The 26,610-nt window shown below is 42.9% G+C and overlaps 1 protein-coding gene across 3 annotated transcripts in view; it reads left to right on the plus strand.

Moving 5' to 3' along the window:
- LOC127638264 (membrane-associated guanylate kinase, WW and PDZ domain-containing protein 2-like) overlaps positions 1-26,610 on the plus strand; it is a 130,388-nt gene continuing 103,778 nt past the window's right edge. For all 3 annotated transcript variants that reach the window (XM_052119711.1, XM_052119712.1, XM_052119713.1), the window contains exon 1: positions 1-539. In XM_052119711.1, the coding sequence (XP_051975671.1) occupies positions 239-539 (301 nt within the window). In that variant the 5' untranslated portion in view covers positions 1-238. The remainder of the gene's footprint in view (positions 540-26,610) is intronic.

The raw sequence follows: 26,610 nt of genomic DNA on the forward strand, positions 1-26,610 counted from the left end.
CCCCTCTAGACATCACATCCGGGTCACTCGACAGTCAGTGTGTAAGAGAGTGTGCTTCTCCATACAGTTGCTGCAACTCCACTGCATGCAACATGGACACTACAAGCAGCGGCCAGTCACGGAGCCGGAGGAACTGAGCACGCCTCGGCTCTGGCGGTGAGACGCTATCAGCCACACCGGGGCAGGGATGCGGTGCCGTCCAGCAGACTCACACTGGTAGGCGAGTCATTTGTCAGCGATGTCAAAGAGTCTGAAGAAGAAGAAGAACCACTGGACTAACAAAGTCCACGAAACGGTGCTCACCAGGAATAAGGAGGGTGAGCTGGGGTTTGAGTTGAAAGGGGGCGCCGAGAATGGCAATTTTCATTTTTTCGGGGAGGTGAAGCAGGGCAAGGTGGCCATCCAGAGCGGCAAGCTGTCCCAGGACGAGCTGCTCTTGGAGGTCAACGATACGCCGGTGGCAGGGCTCACCATCAGGGATGTGTTGGCCGTGATCAAGCACTGCAAAGACCCTTTTCGGCTGAAGTGCGTAAAGCAAGGTGAGGAAGATACAGCGCCACATCGTAAACATCAGCGCGCCGCCGTCTGCATGCTCCCTCCACTCTCTGCACATTATTCCATCAGCAAAAGCACACCGACTGACTGCTATATACACACAAAGGTGCATTCAGATCTGGAATTCCGCACTATTATTACCATCTACGCAAACCTATGAGGCACTCGCGTTGTGATTGATTATTGATTGATCCACTGTAGCCGCGAAGATTCCATTGTCGCTATTGGCAACTGAATTGGCAACTGAACAATTCCATTGTTGCGTATTGTCACATAAACATGTTAATGTAATTTGAGCCTTGTTCGGATTGTAAAGGGCTGTTCAGACCGAAGGTATTCTTGCGCAACGCAGGTGTCTCGAGAGGCGTTTTTAAAAGTTGACGCTCTTTTTTTATTTTCTGACACGGCGTCTAAAAACGCGTCGATCCTGCACATGAACTGTAAAACAGCGAGACCGTCAAGCGCATGTTTACATAGAAAAACAATGGATAACGTGGAGAAGGACACGATAACGTATTCGTTGTGAACGGCCCTTGAGGCTCGTGGTATTACTCGCAATTGGGCGGGGGGGTTTTTGGCTCCACATTGGAGATATTTACCCCCAGGGTCCGCCATGAGCAAACTTGGCGAATATTTGTGGGCAATTTTATTGAGTTTGTAGGTTTTACGGCTGCGGCTCTTAAAAAGCATTGGCATTTCAATGATGAGACGTGCGCGCGTGAATGTGAGGAGTGATCTTATCGCCACGCGTAACGTTTTTCACTGTGATTTTGAGGGCGTGTAACTGTCTGTAGGTGTACAATGCTGAGTTTTCAAGCTTGCTTGTTGTGCATTTGCAGTGTTTTTCACTCTTGTTTGAACCAAACTTCAGCCCCTAGGCCAGTGCTTTGGAAAACATCTCAAGCTCCCAAGTGAAAGGAAAAAATATCTTGATGTAATGTAAGCAACGGGGAATCCAGCTCAGTGTAAATATTGACTAGCTGTATGAAGATCAGGGTTTATATAACTTGACCCAAAGGGTTTTTACAATATACTTGAGGTTTAATACATTGAAGATACTCTTAAAAAAAAAAAAAAAACTGCCAGCTGTGGTTGCCAGAATAATTATGTAAAATACAGTACAAATATAAACAACTTTACACAACAACTGGCAGAGTTTACATTTTAAAACTGTTGTTATTTACATGACCATGCTGGCACTGAAATTACAGTAAAAAAAAAAACCTCATAAACTTGATATTAACCATCTGAAACTGCTAAAATCTGCTTTTTACTTTATAAGGTATTGTTAATCACCTCACATGATGACGTTCACCAATAGTGGCTCTTCTTAGAGCAATGACCAATAAACATATAGAGACAGTGCTCAATGTCACTCACACAAACACTAAACACCATCAGGGAACACATGTGAAATTTCAATAATACAGTAAACATTAACTAAACTACATTAAATATAAAACAGGACACCCCAATGTACGTAACTGATATTAAAAACAAGAAGAAACATTACTATTCCCATAAAATATTATGAAATATGATGGGTCATGCAGGGATTTGTGGGAATGCCCAATAATTTTTTTTTACTGGAATTTTTACAGTAATTTACTGTAAAAGTACATATACTCTTTTGTTAAACAATGTACATTTTTACCTTTAATTATAAAGGAAAATCATTACATTTTTACAAAATGTTATTCTTAAAACTACTGTATTGTCTTTTAAATATATATAAAAATTATTGTATATTTTACAGTTAATACTCATTAATCATTTTTACAGTCGATTTCCATTAAAATTACAGACATAATTTACAGTGTAGCTTAATTAATTAATATGATTGAAGTCCTAAACTCTGGAGGAATAAGCCATTTGGCTTTAATATACTGAAAGGGAGATTTCATCTGTATTGGTTGTGTGTTGGTTCTTGTCCAGGGCTCACATTTGTTGCTTAGTGGTTACAGGGTCTTTGGTGCCCGACTTGTCATAATGACCCAGTTCTGACAGTTATATAAATATCAAGCTAAGTAGTCAACTAGGGTGCCTTCATCCCTTCACATTCACTTGTGCCACCATGTTTTATGTGGATTGTGAAATAAAGCACATCTATTGCCACCTTATTTAAGAAGTTGTCTTTCATGTTTCTATTGAATCTTTTGGGTCAGCATTCAAGCAGATATTTGAATCAGTGGTCTTGTAATCCTGTGTCGCTACAAATGGATTTGCAAACTGATTCACACACAAACATGTCATAGAGCAGATTTCTGCAGCCTCGGGGTTTAACTTATTTTACTTTGAAATGTAATTTATCCGTAACAGTCATTATTCTGTCAAAATGGTTCATTGGCATTATCTTTAGAGATGTGCGATAGATCCCGTAGTTCATCTTTCATTTTCTGATTCTTAAATTAGTCATTTTCTTTTATCTGTTTAAGTATGTTTTCAATATTTAATCATCTCCTCTCAACTTATACAAATTCCCTTTACATCCATTTAGAGTATGTATACAGCGGATTTCAAGGGACCTTTTCATTGACATTCCGTGGATTGCCATCTGCACGGTTAAACCATTTAATCTTTCACAATCAAACAATTCCTGTGAAAAGCACAAGGAACCATCATTCCATAGTCTTCATCTGTCTAGAGGCTTTTAAAAATATTTACTTGTGTGTCTCGGTTTGCTAAAATGGCAGATGATGTCTGTGTTTTTACAATGAAATTAAGTAAAATATTCCCAAAAGCTGTAATAAAAAAAAAAATTATATTTCAATAAGTACTATATTTATAGTTATTTTGGTGCATATACATGAGTTCAAAGGGATTTTCATGTATTTTCAGAATTCGTAAAGGAATAGTTCACCCAAAAATTTTGTCTTTTATCATTTGATCACCCCCATGTCTTTCGAAACCTGTATCTTTTTTCCTTGGAACACAACAGAGTTATTTATAATAGTGTCCAAGCTGCTCTTTTTCATGAAACATAATGGTGACCACAGCTGTCAGGAAAGATTTTCAGTGAACAATGATTTAAATTTCCATCTGTTCCACACACAAAATCATGTAACTCAAAAGTCTTGGAAAACAGTCATATGGGCTACTTTTTATGATACATTTATGGTGCTTTTGTGTCATTTCTTCAAACTTTACAGTCCCTGTTCCCCATCCACTTTTATTGTATGGAAGAGAGCAGCTTTGACATTTTGCTAAACTTACCCTTTAGTGTTCCATTTACACTATGTGTACAAAATAAACATTTCGATCTAAGCTATATCTGCCATTTTTGTCCTAGTTTTAATAACACTACATATTATTTATTAGATGCAGATTGGCTCTTGGCTGGTTACATTGTGGAACCAATGCTCCAAGAGAGCTGTGTAGCTTGTGAATGCTTTTTAGCTTTCACGTGTTATGCAATGTGATTTTCATAAATTTTAGCAATTTTATCCAAACTTAAAAAGATGTGGAATATATTACACCTTTCAGCTCTGTATATATTTAATGATAAAATTGTAAAATGCATCATAAACCTACTAGCAGAGCAGAGCATTGTGTTCTGCAGTCTTCCACTCACTAAGCAAGTGGAGCGCAAGTGTCACCTCATTTGTAATGCAGATCGGTGAGACATCACTCTAGGCTGCTATTTGGGATTATGATGGTTTTAACATGCTTTCGTGAGTGACTGATTGCAATCAACTGGACATCGAGGTGCACATCAGACTTTAGGATTATGTTGTGATTGCCATTTTGAAGTGAGTATACCCTCAGCCAATCAGGATGCAGTAACTTCTTTGATCCATTATTAAGTAACAACTACAAGTGCACGAGATGTCAAAGACAGCTGCCTTGAATGTTAACATAACAAACACTGGCACTGGAGTGTGTGAAGCAAGATTTTCCTTTTTATTAAGCAGTTTTTCTTAAGCCAGCTGGTTTACTTTGATTATTCACATGGGAAAAGCATATATAGTAAATAATTAATTATGATGTGAGTTCTTATCCTTTAGATCTTTGCATAAAAATGCTTTGCCATCTGCAATAAAGGGAACGTACTGCAGTTAATTTTTCCTCTCTACACTGTATAGCCTTAAAGGGATAGATCACCCAAAAGGGAAAAAATGTGGTCATTATTTTCTCCCCTCATGTGGTTCCAACTTCATATGACTTTCTTTTGTGGAATACAAACAAAATGTTTAGCAGAATGACAGCCTCAGTCACCATTCACTTTTATTGTATGGCAGAAAGATCTCCTTATGTTTTTCACAGAAGAAAGAAAGTCATACAGGTTTGGAACAACATGAGGGTGAGTGAATTACATTTTTAATGGAGGGGTAAACTATCCTTTAGTGGATTAGCTGGATAGCCTTTATAAAAAGAGTTCACTGTACTTTTTTCTGTTATATTAATTTCCATGACACATAAACACAAGCTTTAGCCATGCACATGTCATCTGCTGATGTTTCTTAGCATATATCTTAACTTGTTCTACAATTTGGTCTACCTAGTTTTGCAACATTTGCATCAGTGAGAAGGGCCTTTAATCGAATAACAAAAAAATGAGAATTGCTGTTGTAGCTCATCCACCTGCTCACTACAATTGTACAGAGTGGTGATCTGAGTTACCGTAGCCTTTGTCAGCTTGAACCAGTCTGGCTGTTCTCCGTTGACCTCTTTCATCAACAAAGCATTTCTGTCCACAGAACTGCCACTCACTAAATGTTTTTTGTTTTTGGCACAATTCTGTTTAAACTCTAAAGAAGTGGTCACAATCTTTCTGCCATGGAGTTCCCTGGTCAATGGCTGTGCGACAAACAAACAAAAAAAACATGCATATGTATGTGATTTCCCGAAGTTTGAGTCCACATTTGAAATGTTTCTATTTAGCATTTTTCTATTTTAATTTTCTTTACAAATAATATTATCAACATAACAGTTTCGTGAAAAATGTGTGCAAAACCCGCATATGAATTTTCACATGTATCTTGTGAAAGTGGTTTAATGAAAGAAAACCTGTCCTTTTGTACAAAATGAGTTAACACAGTTAATGTCACAAATTTGCTTATTTGATTACTGATCACAAAATTGTGTGGAATCTTAAATATTTCTTAAATTATGTCATTGTAATCATGTAATTACTAGCACGCAAGCAACAGCGAGAGAGGAGCATTCTATTTTATTTATATGAAGTTTTTGCACCTACATTCTAATCTACATCTTGATGTAATCCTTCCTCGTGATCATGCAGCGTGTTTTCATCAGCTGAATGACTAACACTAGACTAAACACTATTAAAGTTTAACGAGACTCACGCTGCATGTGCAACTTTTTAGCCTTTTTCGGTAAATCACACCTGCAAAATCCTAAAAGTTTATTTCCAGGTTTAATATATATTTTGAATAGACTCAGATTTTTAAACCCCAAAATGTGGATTTATATTTTCTCTTTTAATCTTGTGACCATGGTTTAAGAAGGGTGTACCTGAATTCTGGGTTGGAAATCTCAAGGAGTAATAGTGGTGTTTTCCATATTACATGAGATGTTGACATGTTGAAAAACGGAATGTAGTCTGTCCGCACAGACCGGCAGAAGCAAAGCAGGTATTGACTTGCACGAATAACCGAATGTGAAGTGGCTCATGATGCGCGAATGGCTTGCATGCACTGAGGAAGGATTACATCAAGATGTAGATTAGAATGCAGGTGTGGAATTTCATATGAATAACATAGTCTACTCCTCACTTGCTGTTACTGGTGTGCCAGTGATTACCCCTCCACGTGCCTATGCTGCCATAGTTTGCTGACCCATGCTGTAGAGACGGTTGTGGGTGAAAATCCCAGTAGATCAGCAGTTACAGAAATACTTAAAACAGCCCACCCGGCTCCAACAATCATGCCACGGTCAAAACCACATTTCGGAGATCACATTTTCCCTCATTCTGATGTTTGATGTCAACATTAACTCCTGACCTGTATCTACATAGTTTTATGCATTGGCTGATAAGATAATCGCATGAATAAGTAGGTGTACAGGTGTTCCTAATAAAGTTCTCAGTGAGTGTATATTATGATAAGTATAGTAAGTTTTGATAAAAAACTAAGTTTTCAGGGCCTTGAGTTGGGCTAGAATGAAGACTCATGCTGTGTGTTTTCCACAGAATTAGCTTGAGGTTATAAATTACAGCATCTGCAAAAGAAATAACTGTCCTCAGCCTACTAAAAATGCTAGACTTCTGGAGTCAACTTTAATTTCACAGCATGCAAATCAGAACTGCGTAACACTGTATAAAAGTGCATAACTGTAATACAGTGTGTATGAATTGTTTGCATTCTGTTTGCTTTGCAACCCGAGGTTTGCATATTTTCACTGCGTAGGGTACGAAGATGAGCAAAGTGTTTGTTTTGTGATTCGAGATGCATGCACAAATAAAAGAGGTATAGCCTGCTTGTGTGGGATTGCTCGACAGCGGGATACAAAACAAAGGCGTTGCTTTAAGAGCCTAGAGACTGGCAGAGAAAGGTCTTTATCTGTAGTAATCACTATGTGGCTGTTGGCTCTAATGTCTTGCTCAATGCCCCAGAGCGTGTGCTTTGTCACAGAGATCCAGAATTGATCCCCAGAGCATATTTACTTGAAATTCAGACTGTTTGTTGTTTTGTCTTTGGTTATGTTAGACTGGGCAGAGATGGAAAGTTCATCAGCTTTGCTATAGTAAAGCAAGGTTAGTTAGAAAACTAAAAGATCTACACAGTTTCTTTCATAGATATTTAGATGGATTGATGGACTGATTAATTGATCGCATGACTGACTTTGGATTCCTTACACTCAAAGAACGAAATCAAGTTTTTCTTCTGGTCTTGCAGAAATCTGAACGAGGTGTAGAAAACATGCTCTGTGAGAAAGGAAAATTGTGTCAATGGTGTGAAATTAGGCCAGTGGTTTTGGCCATAGAGAAGACCATTTAATACTGCAATAACACCAATTTAAGATGTTTTCCGGAGAAAAATAACAGTGACCTTCCTCCAGCAGATGTGAGAGATAGCAGCACCGGTTGGCTGGGAAGGGGTCCCAGATGATTTTGCATGACAAATGGACATATTCAAAATGAAATCAAAGGCTTTAAAATCTGGGCTTGAATTTATGCATCAAGAACCAGTAATCACAGCAATGTCTGTCAAACAAAAATGTTAGTTACATAACTAGAATTTTACAGGTTCTGAAGAAAATATGGTAGGTGCTTGTTTGTGCAAAACGTGTCGCTATGATGCTAATGTGTTCTCGTTGGTTGCCAGCGCAGTGCATAGAAAAGAATTAGCATGCCTTTCTTTATAAGCGTGATTTGAGGTATCATTCATTTCTCTTAACACAAGTGGCGCAGGACGATTTTCATGTCAATGTTTAATGCTTAGGTAAGGGGATTTGTTTTCAAACACTTAGTATGAGCAATAGTGATCCATGGTTTAGAAATCACCACTAATAATGTCATTGCATTACTAAAAATGGTTGGTCACCATAGTTTTATGTCCTTCTATGTTTTAAATGTACGGTGTGTATCTCTATTTGAACCACTTCCAAGCTCTAGTCCATTGTTTTATTGTTGTCATTTTAGGAATGGAAACTTTGAAGTGAAGATTAAATTTCTATATTTAGAAGAAGAGGCACTGAACTCATCAGTATCTTTTTTTAGAATCAATGAAAAGGAAGTTTTGTGCTCATTCTTTTTTAAAAAGAATGTAATTCCGACCAATCAAAGTCTTCCAGAGCACATTTCTTATCGCTGTTAGCTTGGAACCACTGACATCAAGAAAATCTTTCTCTTCACCTCCCGTTCTCACTTTTGGCAGATGCTGGTAGACTCAGGGAAGGCTTTTTCTATTTAAGTAGTTTTAAGTAAAGTGCAAACACTGTTGGGTGTTGTGAGTTACTTGCTCATAATATGAATTATGCATCATCATCATCATCCTCTTGGTGAGGTATTATCATGTCATAATGCAATTCTGCCTTTGTGTGTTAGTTCATTTAACCAGATTTTTATGGCCCAAGTGAAAGAAGAGCCCATTCCAAATCTCTATGATATTTTGGTCTCTAGACGTGGTTCAGGTCCCTCCTTCCTTTTAAATCTAAGGGAATTTTTGTCTGTCAGGCAAAAATGGAAAATGTTATTGCTTCAAGTAACAGCACAGCTCTCCTGAACGAACAGCGTGATTTGAAATATCATTAATGTCCATATCACAAATGCAATAGGATAAATTATGTGTTTGTTCATATGCCTAACACTTAGTAAAAGTGAGACTTGCCTAAGCAAACACCTCTAATAAGGCTACATGATCATGATTGTTGTTTCCATTACTTTTTGTACTTAATCCACTTGTAGTGCCATCAAGTAAACATAATTGTACTGCCTTTGAGTTGTTACTGGTTTGGTAATGTGAATCTTGAGTTGAGGGGGGATGCGAGAGGATAACTCAAAATATTTTCAGGTTTTTGTCCTTTCTATGATATGTTCGTAGGACTACTTTCTTATGCCACTGATTAAGCATCATGCATAGAAACAGCCTAACCCAATATAACAGAGGGTAACAGGTGCATATTATAACCACGTATAGCAATAGCACCATGAATCTTTGCTCTGAATGCAGAATGTAAACTTAATATTACAAAAAATCTTCAGCTTCTAATGTAGATTGAATGAGGCAGAAAGCAGATTATTTATAGAATCTGCATCGTGAAGCAAATGAAAGCTGCAGTGCCAGTGACAGCTTTGTCTTTTCTACAGTATAATGCATATAGGGTCAGTCCATTTCAAGTGGTTCAATACAGGTTGCTTGACCATTTTTTTTTTTTTTTTTTTTTGGAGTGATTCCCTATTGCAAAAGCATCAGTTTTGAATTTTTATTTTACTTGGTTTAACCACGACGTCCATCTTTATGTCATGGCACATGTCACATTTTGGTTATTCAGCTGTTTGCGGAAACCTCAATATCTCAACTCAGTATGGTCCTAGCCCCTTGGAACAAAAACGGAGCTCTAGAGCACATTACAAGGTGCAAGTACATATATAAACATTTTACACATTCTTGTTCCTTAGACTTAGATCTAAAGTTCTAATGTAATTCTCAAGATTGCTCAAAGTTACACATTTAGGGTCAATTTATAATGGGAAGGGTTCGAGTCGCAGTCTTAATTTTTTTAGGGGGTTCCTAGGTATGTATAGTGTGCATGCAGAACATTTTCTGTTTGAGACTTCTCTTATTTAGTTTTTATGGGGGTGAGAAAGTGCGTTTAAAAAAAAAATATTTATTCCCCTCATTTTCCGGTTGAATATCTCTGGTGGGGGACCAGATGAGAACCTGACATTTTCACAGAAATAAGTCCTCTGTAGTAGCAGTATGCTTGAATTTGAGGTTCCACTAGAAAATAATTTTGAGAAAATAACAGATGTAATAGAAGCAAAAAAAATTATACAAATTAAAGTATTTTACAGTAATTATGTATATGATTGACATACAATAGCTTATGCTTGTCAATGAGGTCTAAAATGTTACTACTTTTGATATTGGAAACAGTGAAGCATGATCAATCTCCAGGTTCTTCTTAATGAATTGTATGTGGAGTTTAAAAATCAGCACCTAGAGTTAAAGATAGGAAGATACAAATTTTGTGAATTGAGGCCAAAATGGTATGTGCTGGCAGGAGCATCTGGAACTTACACTGTCTGTCAGCACACAACGTCAGAACATCAAGCTGATGGTTGAGTCAGCAAAGCTAAAAGTGGACTACAAGGACCTGCTGGAACTACTAGTCTGTGACATAAACAGTTATGACTGCATGCTCAACAAGTGTGACCATTGTCAAGGTATAAATGCCTTGCTGTAGATGCTTGAAGAGTCAGACAAAGATGACAGACTTCCTGATAACATCACCTTTAAGCAGTGGGTTATGACTGAAAGAGCAAATATGATCAATGTCATTCTCCCAAGGGATGAATTCTCTGTTTCTCTGGCTGAGAAACTCAATGAGTTAAAGACACACCATTGGTTGAGGACATCAGCATGGAAAACTGTGATGTTTTTGTGAAATTCTTTCACCCAACTGGACCAAGAACATCATTCAAAATGTCTACTGAGGACAAAGCGTGGGTTCCCATGAGCAATGTTCTCAGAAAAATGACTGAAATCGGCCAAATTGACTACTATCACCGGATGCTCCCACAACTTTTCAGAGAGACTGAGTGAGGAAATCTCACAGCTTCTAATAAAACATGTACATGTAAACATGAAAAATACAGTTCATTTAGTTATTTTTTATGTTTATATTTGTAAAGCAGTCAATGGAAAGGAGGAGGCGAGAACCGGCTTTTCAATATAAATAATAGTTTAATAAAAAACGTAAACAGAAGACACAAACACACATGACAGACATGTCCGTAAACTATCTCTCTCTCTCGCACAATCCTCCGCAGTCGACCTTTATCCCTCTCGGAGGCCTGATTAGCCTGATAAGGGACCGGGTGTGTATAATCACGACCCGGCCCCGCCCTCTGCCCTGCCACATTCCTCCCTCGTTCTCTCAGGCAGGGGAGCCCCCGGCATGACGTACACCCCCCCCCCTTCCCTTGGGAGGGGCGTGCCTTTTGCCCCGTCTGCCGGCAGGTCATACCCGTGTACCTGGACGAGGGAGGGGACAAGGGGATGGAAACAGAAATAATTAAATGGGGGGGGGGGGGGGTACTTCCTGTAACAGTGTAGTACCCCCCAAAAAAATCACTGTAAAATTTAAATGAGAGGGAAAAGGCCAACGCTGAGCGGCAATGAGAGAGAGAGAGAGAGAGAGAGAGAGAGAGGAGAGAGAGATAAAAAAAAAACACTTACCAGTTCTCCGATACGCTGTAGCTTGTTCCTCGGTCACTCTTCCACCCTCTAACAGACAACAGCCGCACCTCTCCAGGCAGATCGGAGGCAGACCTCCAGCCCCTGGCGGACGGAACGCCCCGCCGCGTTCTTGGGGAACAGAAGAGGTCTCCCCTGCCCCTGGCAGCGGTTCTTCCGCTCCAGGCGGTTTGCAGCAAGCCCCTCCCTGCTTGCGGTCGGCGGTCTCAGACCCCGCCACGTTTCAGCGGCTGGTAGGGGACTCCTCCACCCCTGGCAGTGGACCTGACAAACATGTGACTAACAGAAATGGAATAATGTGTCCCTGAACAAAGAGGGGGGGTGGCGGGGTGAAGGTGGGTTTGTGCCTATAGGCGACGTTGTTTCCGGTGATGCCTGGTAAGGACCTGCCTTACAACAGGCCTACAAGCTGTCAGTCCAGCCTCTCTCAGCCTATTGCGGACAGTCTGAGCACTGATTGGGGGATTGTGCATTCCTGGTGTAACTCAGTTAGTTGTTGTTACCATCCTGTATCTATCCTGCAGGTGTGATATTCAGATGTACCGATTCTGTGCAGATGTTATTACATGTGTTCTGCCACTGCGAGGACGATCAGCTGTCCTTCCTGTCTCCCTGTAGCGCTGTCTTAGGCATCTCCCAGTATGTACATTGCAATTTATTGCTTTGGCCACATCTGCAGTCCTCATGCCTCCATGTAGCATGCCTAAGGCACGTTCACGCAGATGAGCAGGGACTCTTGTTTATGGTTCATTGAACAAGCATGGAAAACCTTGTGCATATTCTTTACAATAAAGATCTGCAAAGGTATTTGGATTTTTACAAAACTGTCTTTAAAGTGTCCTGAAAAATTTATATATAGATTTTTTTGCTGAGTTTACATACATGTACCTTGTAATGAGCTCTAGAAATCAGTTTTTGTTCCAAGGAGCTATGACACATGGTGGAATAGAGGTGGAAGAATGCTGTTCTACAAACATTGGTAATTTGATTTTCAAAGGACAGATTGGTATCTAATATAACTGAAATCGGAATTGAGTAGAAGGAAATTTCTAGCCATCCAATCTTTGATTTCATTGATACACTCTGAGAATTTAAACTTATTCCACAATTCCTGATAATATCTCTCCGGGGAAGCGTATGTAAGGAGAAAAGCAGAAGCCCTAAAACTGATCCCTGTGGCACTCCATACTTTTTATATTTAGAATTAGAAGAAGGGGAAGTTCTCATTCTAGGGAGCATTTTATTGGTCAAAAACTGTAAACGCCTCTGCAAACAAGATGAGTCATAAATATTTTTCATCATGAAAAAGAAAGACTGTCAATTTTAAGTGGATGTATCTGCTCAAAGTTTATTTGATTGAGTTTTAGGATCAATCTAGCATATAGATGGCCTCAAAGCTAACAGACACGGGGGGAATTCACTAAGAATTAATTGCATCCAGTAAAAGTGCTGGTTTAGCTACTGAATCAATAATTTATGCAGATCAGGCAGTGGTGCAAACATGCCCTCAAAATCTGTGCTTAACATAATTTCCAAGCGCATTTCCAATCTTGCAGGCTAGTATAGTGAAGGATGCAGCAGACCACCATGATCTGACACACTCTAGCAGGACTGAACAGCATCACTACTGTATCCTAACACCTGAATGATTTCTTGAACATGCCGAAAGTGCGCTTGACTACACAGCACATCTGGATATATGCCAGGTTATAGACGCAGGGCAATTTCAGCACTGACTGTGCTTGCTTAAACTGGATTGCAGGTGGTTAGTAAATAAGATGCAGGTTTTTGCGCTATATACAACGAGCAAAAGTGACGCAACTGTTAATGAATTTGTCCCACAAGTGTATGTGTCAACAAAAACTAAATAAAAAATTACATTAAAAAAAAAATGTATTAACTGAAATAAAACACAATTGACACTTCATGACTACAAAACTAACTAAAATAAAAATCACTTCAGATTTATTTTCATTTAATATTTTAATAGGGCTGGGTGAAATTTGTAATGAAGATTTGTAACTCTCAAGTACACACTGCACTAGAGGTCAACCGATTGTGGATTAAAATAACTTAATAACTTGGAAAAGTGGTGGAAAAGACCAATAAATAATTAATAAGCTGATAGTTTTTTAAATCAGTTTATTACATTTTCTTTTTTATCTTTCCTTACTGTGACAGGCACACACATGCTACACAAGTCCAAAATGAGTGCAGTAAAAAAATATAAAGATTTGGTGCATAACATTGGACTATTAACTATAAACAAGTCAGGGAAATACACCAGGGACTCCTATTTTGAAATGAAAAGCACAAAAGTTAAACAAAACATCATCTCGTCTACAAATCATCTACACAAGTCATCTACAATGTACTGCAATAGAAACACCATAAAGTCAAAAGTCATATGGGCTAATAAACTCTGTTTGAGCTGGAATTCATCAACAGTAGATAATCAGCGATTGGTTGTCAATTGTCATATGCCTTTCAATAACATTTCATAATAATAATTGTAATTTAGTCCATAAACAATGATGGTGATGGAGACTTGATCTAAAATAAAGCTTTTAAAACCTGTTTATTTACCTAATGAAGGGTTTAGCCACAGAAGAACAAAGAGGTATAATAATAATAATAAGAGGAACTATCTGCAGCTATTGGCATTGATTTTTGCATATAACCTATATTAATAAAACGTTTGGTTACGTATGTAACCTCCGTTCCCCGAGGGAGGGAATGACACGTTGTGTCGGAGAAGCGACACTAGGGGTCTCTTTTGAGCGCCGATATCCACCTCTGATCTATGAAAAAAGGCCAATGAGAGTTGGCAGCCAGTATTTGCATGTCCCGCCTCCGGACATACGGGTATTTAAGCGGCGCAAATACGGGAGTTCATTCAGGATTTTTCTGAGGAGCCGGAAATGGTCCGGCCACAACAGTGGCTCAGTTCAGCGACATGGCGGAGGAAAGACACAACGTGTCGTTCCCTCCCTTGGGGAACGGAGGTTACATACGTAACCAAACGTTCCCCTTCTGTCGCTCTCTCCACGTTGTGTCGGAGAAGCGACACTAGGGGACCCATTCCAATCTTACCATGCGCTGAACCGTGTACGTGAACCGCCGATACAGAGGCGGGCAGGGATTTCATCCAGTGCCGCGCATCATCTGTACCTGGCTGCACGTACCCTTCCCCAATGCCCCATAAGAACATCGGGATCCTTCTAGTTACCCTGGGAGGGGAACAAGGCGATGTTTGCCAACATGGGAATGGGCCAGCCTGGCTGGGCCTCTTTCTCTCTATGTTTCTCGCATAGAGCAATCACGGCCGGGGCCCTTACACGCATATAGGGAAGGGGTCTTACCCAGACCCTGCTGGAGACTACACCTGCCCTTTTTCTTGGGGAGGAAAAGTGGTAGACACGTCACACGGCCGTCTTAGGGCTCGTGTGGAAAGTATGGTGCGGTGGTAGATCCAGCCTCGAAAGGGGGAGTTGCTACAGCACGGCGACCGGGCAGCTGTAACTGCCTAAGGGAGACACGGGGGTCCGCTCGTAAGGGGACAGAACCGTGGAATTACACGCAGGGGGAGTCCGAACCGGAGACCTTCTTATTTTACCTGTGGAGCCCCTATACCAGTACGGGGTGGCCATCAGGGTACCCGCAGTGGCTTGGGTCGGCGAGTTCCTCCGCTGAACCGCGGACCCGGAGGGCTGGGGAGGAATCGACCAGGGTCCCAACTCGGAGTGGGGCGCCCTGGGAAGAAGGCGCACTACTTTACCTTGACGTCAGGAAAAGGGCGCTGGGCGCAAGCGATCCACACGGCCGGTCGGTCTATGTGTTACCGAGTTCTACGGGCTCGGACCTGAGAAAACTCAACGCCTCAACGCGGAGGTTGTAAAACCTCGCAAAGGTGTTGGGTGTTGCCCAACCCGTGGCTCTACAGATGTCTGCTAGGGAGGTGCCCTTGGCCAGTGCCCACGAGGACGCAACACCCCTTGTTGAGTGAGCTCGGACCCGCAAGGGTAGGGGCACGACCTGGGTGTGATAAGCCAGTGTGATGGCATCGACAACCCAGTGGGCGAGCCTCTGTTTGGAGACGGCATTCCCTTTCTGCCGTCCCCCAAAGCAGACAAAGAGCTGCTCAGAGCGTCTGGTGCTCTGTGTGTGGTCCAGGTAAATGCGCAGGGCGCGCACTGGACACAGCAACGAAAGGGCTGGGTCTGCCTCCTCCCGGGCAGCGCTTGCAGGTTCACTACCTGATCTCGGAAGGGTGTGGTAGGAACCTTGGGCACATAGCCCGGTCGCGGTCTTAGGATCACAGACGTATCTGCCGGACCGAACTCCAGGCAAGTGTCGCTGACAGAGAACGCTTGCAGGTCCCCGACCCTCTTGATAGAGGCGAGCACGATCAGCAGGGCCGTCTTAAGAGAGAGGGCCCTGAGTCCAATTGATACAAGCGGCTCGAAGGGAGGTCTCTGGAGTCCTGCCAAGACTACCGAGAGATCCCAGGAGGGAACTAGGCCTGGCCGGGAGGGATTCAACCTCCGGGCGCCCCTCAGGAACCTGAGGATCAGGTTATGCTTACCCAAAGACTTGCCGTCTACAGGATCGTGGTGGGCGGCAATGGCGGCAACATACACCTTGAGGGTGGACGGGGACAGCCTCCTGTCCAGCCTCTCCTGTAGGAACAGGAGCACTGACCCGATCGCGCATCTCTGCGGGTCTTCAGTTCGGGAAGAACACCAATCTGCGAACAAACGCCACTTTAGGGCGTAAAGGTGCCTGGTAGAGGGGGCTCTGGCTTGGTTGATTGTATTCACAACGGTCGCGGGTAAGCCGGCTAGCTCTTCCGCATCCCGTCCAGGGACCAGACGTGGAGGTTCCAGAGGTCTGGGCGTGGGTGCCAGAGCGTGCCCCGTCCCTGAGAGAGGAGGTCCTTTCTCAGGGGAATTCGCCAGGGAGGAGCTGTCGCGAGAAGCCTGAGTTCCGAGAACCAAGTCCGAGTGGGCCAGTAGGGGGCCACTAGCGTGACTTGCTCCTCGTCCTCCCTGACCTTGCACAGTACCGGTGCAAGAAGGCTCACTGGGGGAAATGCGTACGTCACCCGAGGGCCAGCTGTGTGCCAGCGCGTCTGTCCCGAGGGGAGTCTCTGTTAAGGCGTGAGTGGCACGCAGCGACTCGAGACGGCGGGTGAGTTGTGACATGTGGCGGGAGCGTACGCCGCCTTGGCGATTTATGTACGCCACCACCGTGGTGCTGTCCGATCTTACGAGGACGCGTTTGTCCCGAACTAACGGGAGGAACTTCCTGAGGGCAAGAAGGACGGTCAGCAACTCCAGGCAGTTGATGTGCCAACGCAGCGGGGCCCCTTTCCAACGGCCCGCTGCTGCGTGCCCGCTGCACACGGCACCCCACCCGGACCGGGAGGCGTCGGTTGTGACCAGAACGCGTCTGGACACCTGCTGTAGGGGCACTCCTGCCCGTAAAAAGCAGAGGTCTGTCCAGGGTCGGAGTGTTTTGAGACAGGCGGGGGTGATCCTTACCCGATGCGTGCCGTGGTGCCATGCTTGTCTCGGGACTGGAGCCAGTGCTGGAGTGGTCTCATATACATCAACCCCAGCGGCGCGACTGCCGCGGAGGACGCCATATGCCCCAGGAGCCTCTAGAAAAGTTTTAGAGGGACCACTGTGCCTGGCTTGAAGGAAGCGAGGCAGTCCAGCATCGACTGAGCACGCTCGCTTGTGAGACGTGCTGTCATTGAGACTGAGTCTAACTCCAACCCGAGAAAAGAGATGCTCTGAACCGGAGTGAGCTTGCTCTTTTCCCAGTTGACCTGAAGCCCCAAGCGGCTGAGGTGCCGGAGCACCTGGTCTCTGTGTGTGCATAGTAACTCTCGAGAGTGTGCTAGGATGAGCCAGTCGTCGAGGTAGTTGAGAATGCGGATGCCGGCTACTCGTAGCGGGGCAAGGGCCGCCTCTGCGACCTTCGTGAAGACGCAAGGGGACAGAGACAGGCCGAAGGGGAGGACTTTGTACTGAAACGCCTGGCCGTCGAACGCGAACCGTAAGAAGGGTCGGTATCATGGCAGAATTGAGACGTGGAAGTATGCGTCCCTCAGGTCTACCGCTGCGAACCAATCTAGATGCTGAACGCCAGCCAGAATATTTCTCTGCGTGAGCATTTTGAACGGGAGTTTTAACAAGGCCCGATTGAAAACTCGCAGGTCCAGGATTGGTCGTAAGCCACCGCCTTTCTTGGGTACAATGAAGTAAGGGCTGTAGAAACCCTTCCTCATTTCGGTTGGAGGGACGGGCTCTACCGCGCCCTTGGCTAAGAGGGTCGCGATTTCCGTGCGCAGGGAACAGGCATGCTCGCCGTGTACTGCGGAAAAACGGACGCCCCTGAAGGGGGGCGGGAGCCGGGAAAACTGAATTGCGTAACCGAGTCGAATGGTCCGGTGCAGCCAGCGTGATGCGTTGGGAAGCAAAATCCACGCTTCCCAGCTCTGCGCTAGGGGCACCAAAGGGACGAGAATTTTGGACGGAACGGGGCGGAACAGGTAATGCAGCGTCGGGCGGCTTCGTTGCGGCCTGAGGCTGAGGTGCTGAGAATAGACTCAAAGCACTTACCTTGCTCCGCGCGCCCGGCAGGGGGCGGGTTCGTGACTGAGGAGGAGGTCCGACGTCGGCGTCCTCTGGACTCGTCTGAACCGGCCGGCCGGGGGACAGTCGTGGGCAGGCGGAAGGCGGGATCGCCGCGTCCGGTGTACCGGGACTGTCGTAATCTGAAAGCACATTGCCGTGAGAACGGCATTTGCGGGCCAGGTGACCCAGAGGCAAAGGAAATAGCTCTTTTGTTGAGAATGTGGGTACCACAGCCCCCATCAGGGGGTGTGGCAAATGAAAAAACAAAGGATTCTCCACCCGGCCCTCCACCGGGGGACGGAGCGGTCTTACCACCTCCGGAGCTAACGTCTTCGGCTCTGGGTCGGCTGTCTCAGGAACGCTTGGGAGCCTTCCGGGTCCTAGAGGGGGTTCGTGAGACAGGGGGCGTACGCCGCCTGCGGGGTGCTCGACGCTGGGGCTGAGAGTTGGGCCCGGGTTGGGGCGGAGCAGGAGCTGGTTTCCTCGGGGCAGGGCCCGTAGCGGCAGGTGTGCGGCGGGGCATGATGTGAGAGATGGCCTCCGTCTGCTTCTTCACCGCGGAGAACTGTTGGGCGAAGTCCTCGACGGTGTCGCCGAAAAGGCCAATCAGGGAGACAGGTGCGTCCAGGAAGCGGTGCTTGTCAGCCTCACGCATCTCGACCAGATTGAGCCAGAGATGGCGTTCCTGGACCACTAGGGTGGCCATCGCCTGTCCGAGTGCCTGCGCTGTGGCCTTCGTCGCTCTCAGGGCGAGGTCGGTCGCTGAGCGCAGTTCCCGCAGCACATCAGGATCAGGTCCACCCCCGTGCATGCTTCTGAGTGCTTTGGCCTGGTGGACTTGCAGGAGGGCCATCGCATGCAGGGCGGAGGCAGCGCGTCCAGCCGCACTGTAGGCCTTCGTGTTGAGCGAGGATGTTGTCCTACAGGGCTTGGATGGGAGTACGGGGCGGCCACGCCAGGAGGTAGGGCTACCGGGGCATAGATGGTACGCAACTGCCCTATCGACCTGGGGAATCGCCCCGTATCCGTGGCGCTCTCCGCCGTCGAGGGTGGTGAGAGTGGAGCGGGTGGCACCTAGATGAGTGGAGAGCAGGGCTCTCCACGTAGACGTCAGCTCGTCATGCACCTCCGGGAAAAACGGGACCGGGGGGATGTGTGGCCGCGAACGGCGCGCTGCCCCCAGGAACCAGTCATCCAACCGTGAAGGCTGTGGGGAGGATGGAGGGTTCCAATCCAACCCCACGCTTACGGCGGCCCGGGAAAGCATGTCAGACATTTGAGCGTCGGCCTCAGCCTGGGCCTGCTGGCCCGAAGGCGGCAGTCCAGGGGAGTCCTCGGCATCAGACATCACACTCTCCGATGCGGCGGCGAGCTCATCTGCTTCGGGCTCGGGAGGATAGACGGCCAGGCCGTGAGGTGAGCCGCTATCGCCGCGAGCGTGGACGGGGACCAGCGAGCGTGTCGGGGAACGGGAGGTTCGCGGGGGCTACCCGGCGAAACTGCACCCGCTGCCGCCTCAAATCGCCCCTAGCGCCAACCGCATCGTCCTCAATCCCGTGGGAAGAAGGAACAATGCGGGTGCAGCTGGGGTGGCTTGCTTTCTGTTGAAAGCAAGCCGCGACCGCAACGTGGTCATGGTCATGTTCTCGCAGTGAGAACATGAACCATCCACAAACGCTGCCTCGGTGTGATCGCGGCCCAAACACACGAGACAGCGCCTGTGGCCGTCTGAAGCAGAGAGGCTTCTACCGCGATCCAGGAACAACACAGGGGCGGAAGGGCATCTTGAAAAGACGGCGTCCTGAAAAGGACGTTCAACGCCGCTGTGTTTTGCTCTTTTAGAGAAATTCACTCTTTTAAGGGAAATAACTCTTTTAATACACAGTATGTGTGTGTGTCTGCGCTGTCGAAGCGCTCAGGGGCAACAATGCACGCCGTGCAAAGTAGGAGAAAGCCGCTGTTGTGCGCCGTCAAATCCAACAGCATGCAGATCGTCAGAGGAAACAGGAACGTAGTGGTGTGTAAACTCGCAGCAAACTGCAGACAGACCATCGGCTCCGAAGAAATTTTCTGAATGAACTCCCGTATTTGCGCTGCTTAAATACCCGTATGTCCGGGGGCGGGACATGCAAATACTGGCTGCCAACTCTCATTGGCCTTTTTTCATAGATCAGAGGTGGATATCGGTGCTCAAGAGAGACCCCGAGTGTCGCTTCTCCGACACAACGTGGAGAGAGCGACAGAAGGGGAACCTATATATTGGTCAACCTCTACACTGCACTTTCAGTGTTCTGCCAATATAAAGGCTCCAGGTGAAGTAAATACTACAGAAAATATATTACTTGTAATGATGCTGCTGGCAATGACGAAGAGGATGGAGTGAAGAACACAAGTGCAATTTATTTAACAAAACGTGAAATCCTAAAACCCTTACTATAAACTTGAACTAAACATAAACATGAATTAGGCTTGACATAAACTTGACTTTGCTTGACTTGACTTCAAATGATACAACAAAGTTACATTCCCACAATTCCTGACAAGGGACAATGGAAAACATGAGGGCTTAAATACTAGACACGGGGAACATAAACCAATGAACACCCAGAACTGATAACAAGACAATAACCCAATGAAAACAATATACATGAACATGTAGGGAAACAGGAATCACATGACCAGGGAACACATGACATGAAACAGGAACTAAACATTTCAAAATAAAAGACATGAAAAACATGAATCAACAAAATACACATGACATTACTACTGTATAAAACAAATATAATCCTCATAAAGATAATAATAACTCTGTATCATATTGTATTTAATAGAATTCAACTGGGCTCAATTGAGTCAACATTTAGAGTTTTGACAAAAAATGTTTTAGTAAAAATATATATTGTTAATTATTGGTTTTTATTATTGCACTCAATTATTGTATTCTTCCTTGTGTTAATTTAGTAAAATACTGTAGAAAACATGACTTGGCTGAAATTATGGTTCCTCTGAGTATATTAGACATTTCTGAGAAAATACATTATTATTGAGATACATTTTGAATATAGTCAGTTGGCTGAAAAATAATAAGATATAATTTTTGTAGCCCTATCACCCAATCGTGTGTTTTTGCTACTAGAGAGCAAAAACACACAATAACTTTATTCAAAGGATATATTGAAATTAATCTTTAAAGCATTATCTTTGGCTGCAAACAAATACCAGAACTAAAACTAAAATTGACTGAAACTAAAAAGCACTGAAATCTAACAGGTCATAGAGTGAAAACTAATGAAAGCTTAGCTAAATTGAAAGGACAAATTGAAATAAAAACTAAATAAAAAAATGCAAAACTATAAAAACCCTGAACAGACGTAGAATAAAAGCTGCAAAAGTTTGAATTTGACTTTATGGTGTCTTTAATGTGTCAGAGTATGTGTGCTAAACACTAAGCCACAGCTCAAACAGTCCAGCTTTCTAAGTTGAGATAAAGAAATGGAAGGCGGATGGTGATTTCCTATATCTGTATCTAAAGAAAGAAAAGAAGCATGAGAAAGCAATACTGTGTGCTGTTTGTGTGCTTAAGAAGATGCAAAAGCTGACCTCTCGTAGGAGTTGGTGGCAGAATATAGGAGATATTGATTGGACGACATCACACACAGTTTCCGCGGCTTCATCCCAGCTCTGTTTTAGTCTGTTTGAGCCAAAGGGCTCTACCACCAAACAACTTTCCACGGTAGAAAAAGTAATTTGATCGATAAGCTGCTGGGTTGTCCTCAGCTAGGTCAGCGATGTCAGTTGTGATTGTACTGTCAAAACCAAACTGGTGAAACTCATTGGAATGTTTTATTAATCTCCTCTGGTGAGAAAAAAAATAATCAATATGGTGAGATATTTCCACCTTATCAAGGAGAATTAACCGTATTGTATGGAAGGTATCGTGTGCCAAACAAAAGTCACGCTACACCCTCAGTGAGGCCTTTCAGATAAGAAAGAAAATTGACAAATTCTACACAATTAAGATAAAATTAAGAGCAGATCAAGACTTAAATCTCCTGCTTCCAAGGTTATTAATTCAGAGAAAAAGACCAAATAGTAATCATAAATGCATCTTTTCTAGAGTTTCAGAATAGATTTCAATAGTGTCGTCCAGCTGGCAAAAATCTTAACTCTGATCTCTTAGAAAAGTACTAGAGATGTTGATAGACACAAGAACACCATTACGTTTCTTTAGCTATGAAAGAGCAAGCTTTGAGCAATATAATTTTCCATTGGGTTGTAGTTTGTGAATTGTTGTCCTGTTCAGAAATGGGCCTGTTTTTATATGTATGTGTGTGTCTGTGAATTGACTGGTTAATCAACAAGTGTCTGTCATCACTTGAGAAGAAGTGACTGAGAGTTGACAACAAAGAGGTGTCCTCTGGGACTGAAAGAGAGTGAGTGTTTTTAACAGCTGTCCTACTCACCCTCATATCACGCCTTTTCTCACCATGTCATCCGTCGTGCTGACAAATGATGCAACCGCGTTTTCTCACAAGTCATAAGGTTTGTCCTCCTCCACAAAATCTTTGCTATGACCTCAGACTTTCTCCTTGTATTATTGACTATATATTCTCAGCAGACATGCCACTTTATTCACAGGGCAAGCAACAAGATAAGTGTTCTGAGATCAGTTGAAGAGATCACCCAAAAAATGTGTTTTTCCAAACCTGTATGACTTTCTTCTGTATCTCTTTTTGTGTTCCACAAAGAAAGGAAATCATATGAGTTTGGAATATCATTAGGGTGGGTAAATAAAGACAGAATTGTCATTTTTGGGTGAAATATTTCTTTTAAAAAGGATCTCCTTGGCATTCCTAAACCTGTTTTCATCACTTAATGATTTTATATTAAGTTGCTGCATGGAGATTTTTCACATACCATCAACAGTATGCTGCTGTTGTTTTGTCCATCCACAAGAATTTTATTTCTGAGGGTGATTTTAAGGTCACTTCTGCCTCTCCATAAGTGTGGGTTATTGTCACTCCTGTCTGCTGTATAATTTCAGACCTCTTTCTTGACTAGAATACATGTGAGAAAACTCTCAAATGTTTGGTATTTGCAAGTTTGTGAAGAAATCTTTCTGAACAAAATGTTTACTGTCAATATCTTCAGACATGTCTTTTCACCCAAATGTGTAATTGTGTTAAGAAAATTAGACACAGCACATTGAACAGAACAGAATGCAGATGATACAGATTTCTCGATTCCATTTTGATTCACAATTTTGATCCAAAATCTATATGCAAGAAATTCTCCCAACTAATGCTGTTTATTATACAGGGGACCTTCTAACTAGGTCCCGTAAAGCGACTGCAATGTTCTGCTGGGAAACCCTGGGTCTGGCCATACCATGCAGTCAGTTTGACATGTGCTACCTGACTTACCTAAACATCGTTGCAGACCAGCTACACTCCTCCATGGTAATGGCATTCCCTGATGGCAGTGGCCTCTTTTAGCAGGATAATGTGCCATGCCACACTGCACACATTGTTCAGAAATGGTTTGAGGAACATGATGAAGAGTTCAAGGTGTTGCCATAGCCTCCGAATTTCCCAGATCTCAAACCGACCAACAAGTCCGATCCAATGCGGCGCCACCTTGAAACTTACAGGCTTGAAGGATCTGCTGCTAACGTCTTGATTCCAGATACCACAGGACACCTTTAGGGGTCTTGTAGAGTCCATGTCTCTGTGGGTCGGCACTGATTTGGCGGCAGGTGGAGGACCAACAGCAAATTAATTGCATAGCAAGATTAATTTGCAATTGCTTTTTTTTATTTGCAATTGATTACCTCTCATTTTAGTACAGTTTTGGGCACAGAGTAAAAGATTGATCTTGGGATTTAAGAATCGAAATTGTTCAAATGAAGATCACGATGCATCGGAAAATCTATATTTTTACTCACCCCTACTTGAGATGCATATTTAAAGTTAGAGTTCTTTGAACTTGACACTGTGTCTTAAAAATGCTGCACTCATGGCACAAGACGCAAAAAAACAGAGAGAAACATCGCAACATTACATAGAAAACATTTCTAAAACAACGCAGACAGATGCAAAAACATATCCTGTGTGAATAGAAGATTGCAGTGAGCTTTTTGTCTCCATAAACACTTTATATATATTCCACTTTTAAAATGAAATTGTAGATTTAAAGGAATGTTCCTAGTTAAATATCTTTCAACTTATGTCATAACCATGTAAACCAGGTAACTTTCACATACGAGATAGGATATGAGAGTACGCCGGTCCCACTTTATGTTAGTTCTTTAACTAATATGTACTAATATTAAAAACATAATACAATGTGTTTATTGTGTAACTAAATGTTATTCTGCAACATGTTCGCAAGATTTATGTTTAGGTTTAAGGGTATGGTATGGTTAGGGTTTAGGGTAAAGTTTGGTGTTATGTTGAGGATTAGGGGTTAAGGTTAGCAGTGTAACCACAGATGTAATTAAATATAGGTACTTTAAATGTAAGTACAATGTAACAACACGTACACTTCACAAGTACATTGTAGCATACATAGTAGTTAAAGACACCAAATATAAAGTGTGTCCAGTACGTCTAATGAGAAATATCCAAACAGGAATTAAGTCTGTAACATATAGTGTCAGAACTCAACAGTTCCATGAAGGGGATCATTTGAATAATTATTAATATTAATAGTATTCCCCCCTGGATTTTATTTTCAGGGGCATTTTTACATGTAAGAGGGATTTATTTTTTCAAACATTAAAATATAGTCATACTGTAATTTAAATACTTAAACATAATCAATTTGTTAGCATAAGTTCTCAATCTGAATAATTATATTTTGAATACAGGATATTACCACCTACCTTTACAATTAAAACAACATCAAATCATATTTTTGTGATAATGTGTATACCTAGGCTAATAATAGAATATAAATAAATATAAAAGATGTTTTAAATAAAAACAGAACATTTAAAAATGGAAGCATTCATTTCTGACCCTGGCAAAACATAACCAGAAGTTATTTCACCTAGAATAGTGGTTCCAAATTTACAGTTGTACAGCTCAAATAACCTTTTTTGTTAAGGATTTAATATCAGTGATTTAACAAAAATATGAGCTGCACATTTCTGCTTTTAAATGTTGCGGAATACTTCGCCCCATAGACTTGCATTTTATGTCCATTTTTGTAACTTTTGTTTGTTGTTTGTTGGAGGGACAAGTCAAACTCATGAACCCACAACATTAATTTTGTGACAAATAAGCATGTTTAAAATCTTTTCATTTTAAGAGTGAATTTTAGAAAGATAGACCTTATTGCTAATATTATTACAGTTCTGGAAATCAAAATAACCTTTTCTCCCTAAAGCAGGCATGGCTGAGTGGTCAAAGTGCATCAATACCAATTTTAGGCTAATGAAAATCACAATGCCCCCGAGAAAACCTGTTATGTCATTTTTTAAATAGAATTCTTGTTTCCAGAAAAACTTGGCCGGTCCGTGCATTCTCAGAAAGGGTGCTGCTATTTGCCGTCTTTACTCTTGTCACTGATGTCTTCACAAGGTCAACAAGTTCACACGATACCAGCTAGTAGGAAGCATCTGGTGTGAACAAGCAGGCCTTTTTGGTAATGTGTCCAACAGCATCTGTATCACACACACACACACACATTCACTCACAACCATACAACTATACAGTCACTGCACTACCATTGTTTGCAGAAAGGGGGCAATATAAGACCTTGCTATTTGCCAAGCCAATGAGAATACTGGCTTTATTGTCATAGGCTCCCTACTGGCAGAACCTTTATTCCTTGTCTCCCGACTGTCGACGGCTCTCCATCTCTTCCTCTCCTCCTCCTCCAGCATTCCCTCTCTTCTCTGGATTAAATTAGCTGCGGAACGGAAGAGTCCATCATTTGTGTATAAAGGAGTGGTTTAAAAATGGGATTGAATCCATAAAAAGAAATAGGAAAAGGATTTTAGAAGGGGTGAGTAGATCCAAGCCAGTGACAGAGGCGGCACATCATCTGGACCGCTGGAATTACGATTTGGAGACAGTGGTTTTATGGGAAAGAGGGGGAGGAGAGAGGAATTCTAATTATGGATGATGTCAAGTGAGATTTATGTTGAAGATTGCTGTCCTGAAAAGCTCATGAGATATGTCTGGTGCTCAGTTGTCTTTTCTCATTTCTTGGAATGGCGTGAAGGTATTCCTATGTGTCCTTTGCGCCGCAACAGCTGTGCAAGCTTGATTGTGGCTTTTTTCTTGAGCGTTGCTTTCCCTCCACAATGTCATGCAGGGATTTCATAATAGAGCATTTTGACAATGGTGATGCTTTTAGCTTTAGGGGAAAAAGATTACACTGATTCAGAAAGGAAAATTGTTTTAGGCTCCTTCCATGTTTACGTTTGTCTTTTTTAACGAGTGACAATGAGCTGTAATGTGTTCTCAAGTTGTGAAATGATGTTCTGGTTCATGCCAGAAGATTTTCTTCTTGCAGAT

Source organism: Xyrauchen texanus, chromosome 46, assembly GCF_025860055.1.
Source record: "Xyrauchen texanus isolate HMW12.3.18 chromosome 46, RBS_HiC_50CHRs, whole genome shotgun sequence".
In the NCBI taxonomy this organism is placed as follows: domain Eukaryota; kingdom Metazoa; phylum Chordata; class Actinopteri; order Cypriniformes; family Catostomidae; genus Xyrauchen; species Xyrauchen texanus.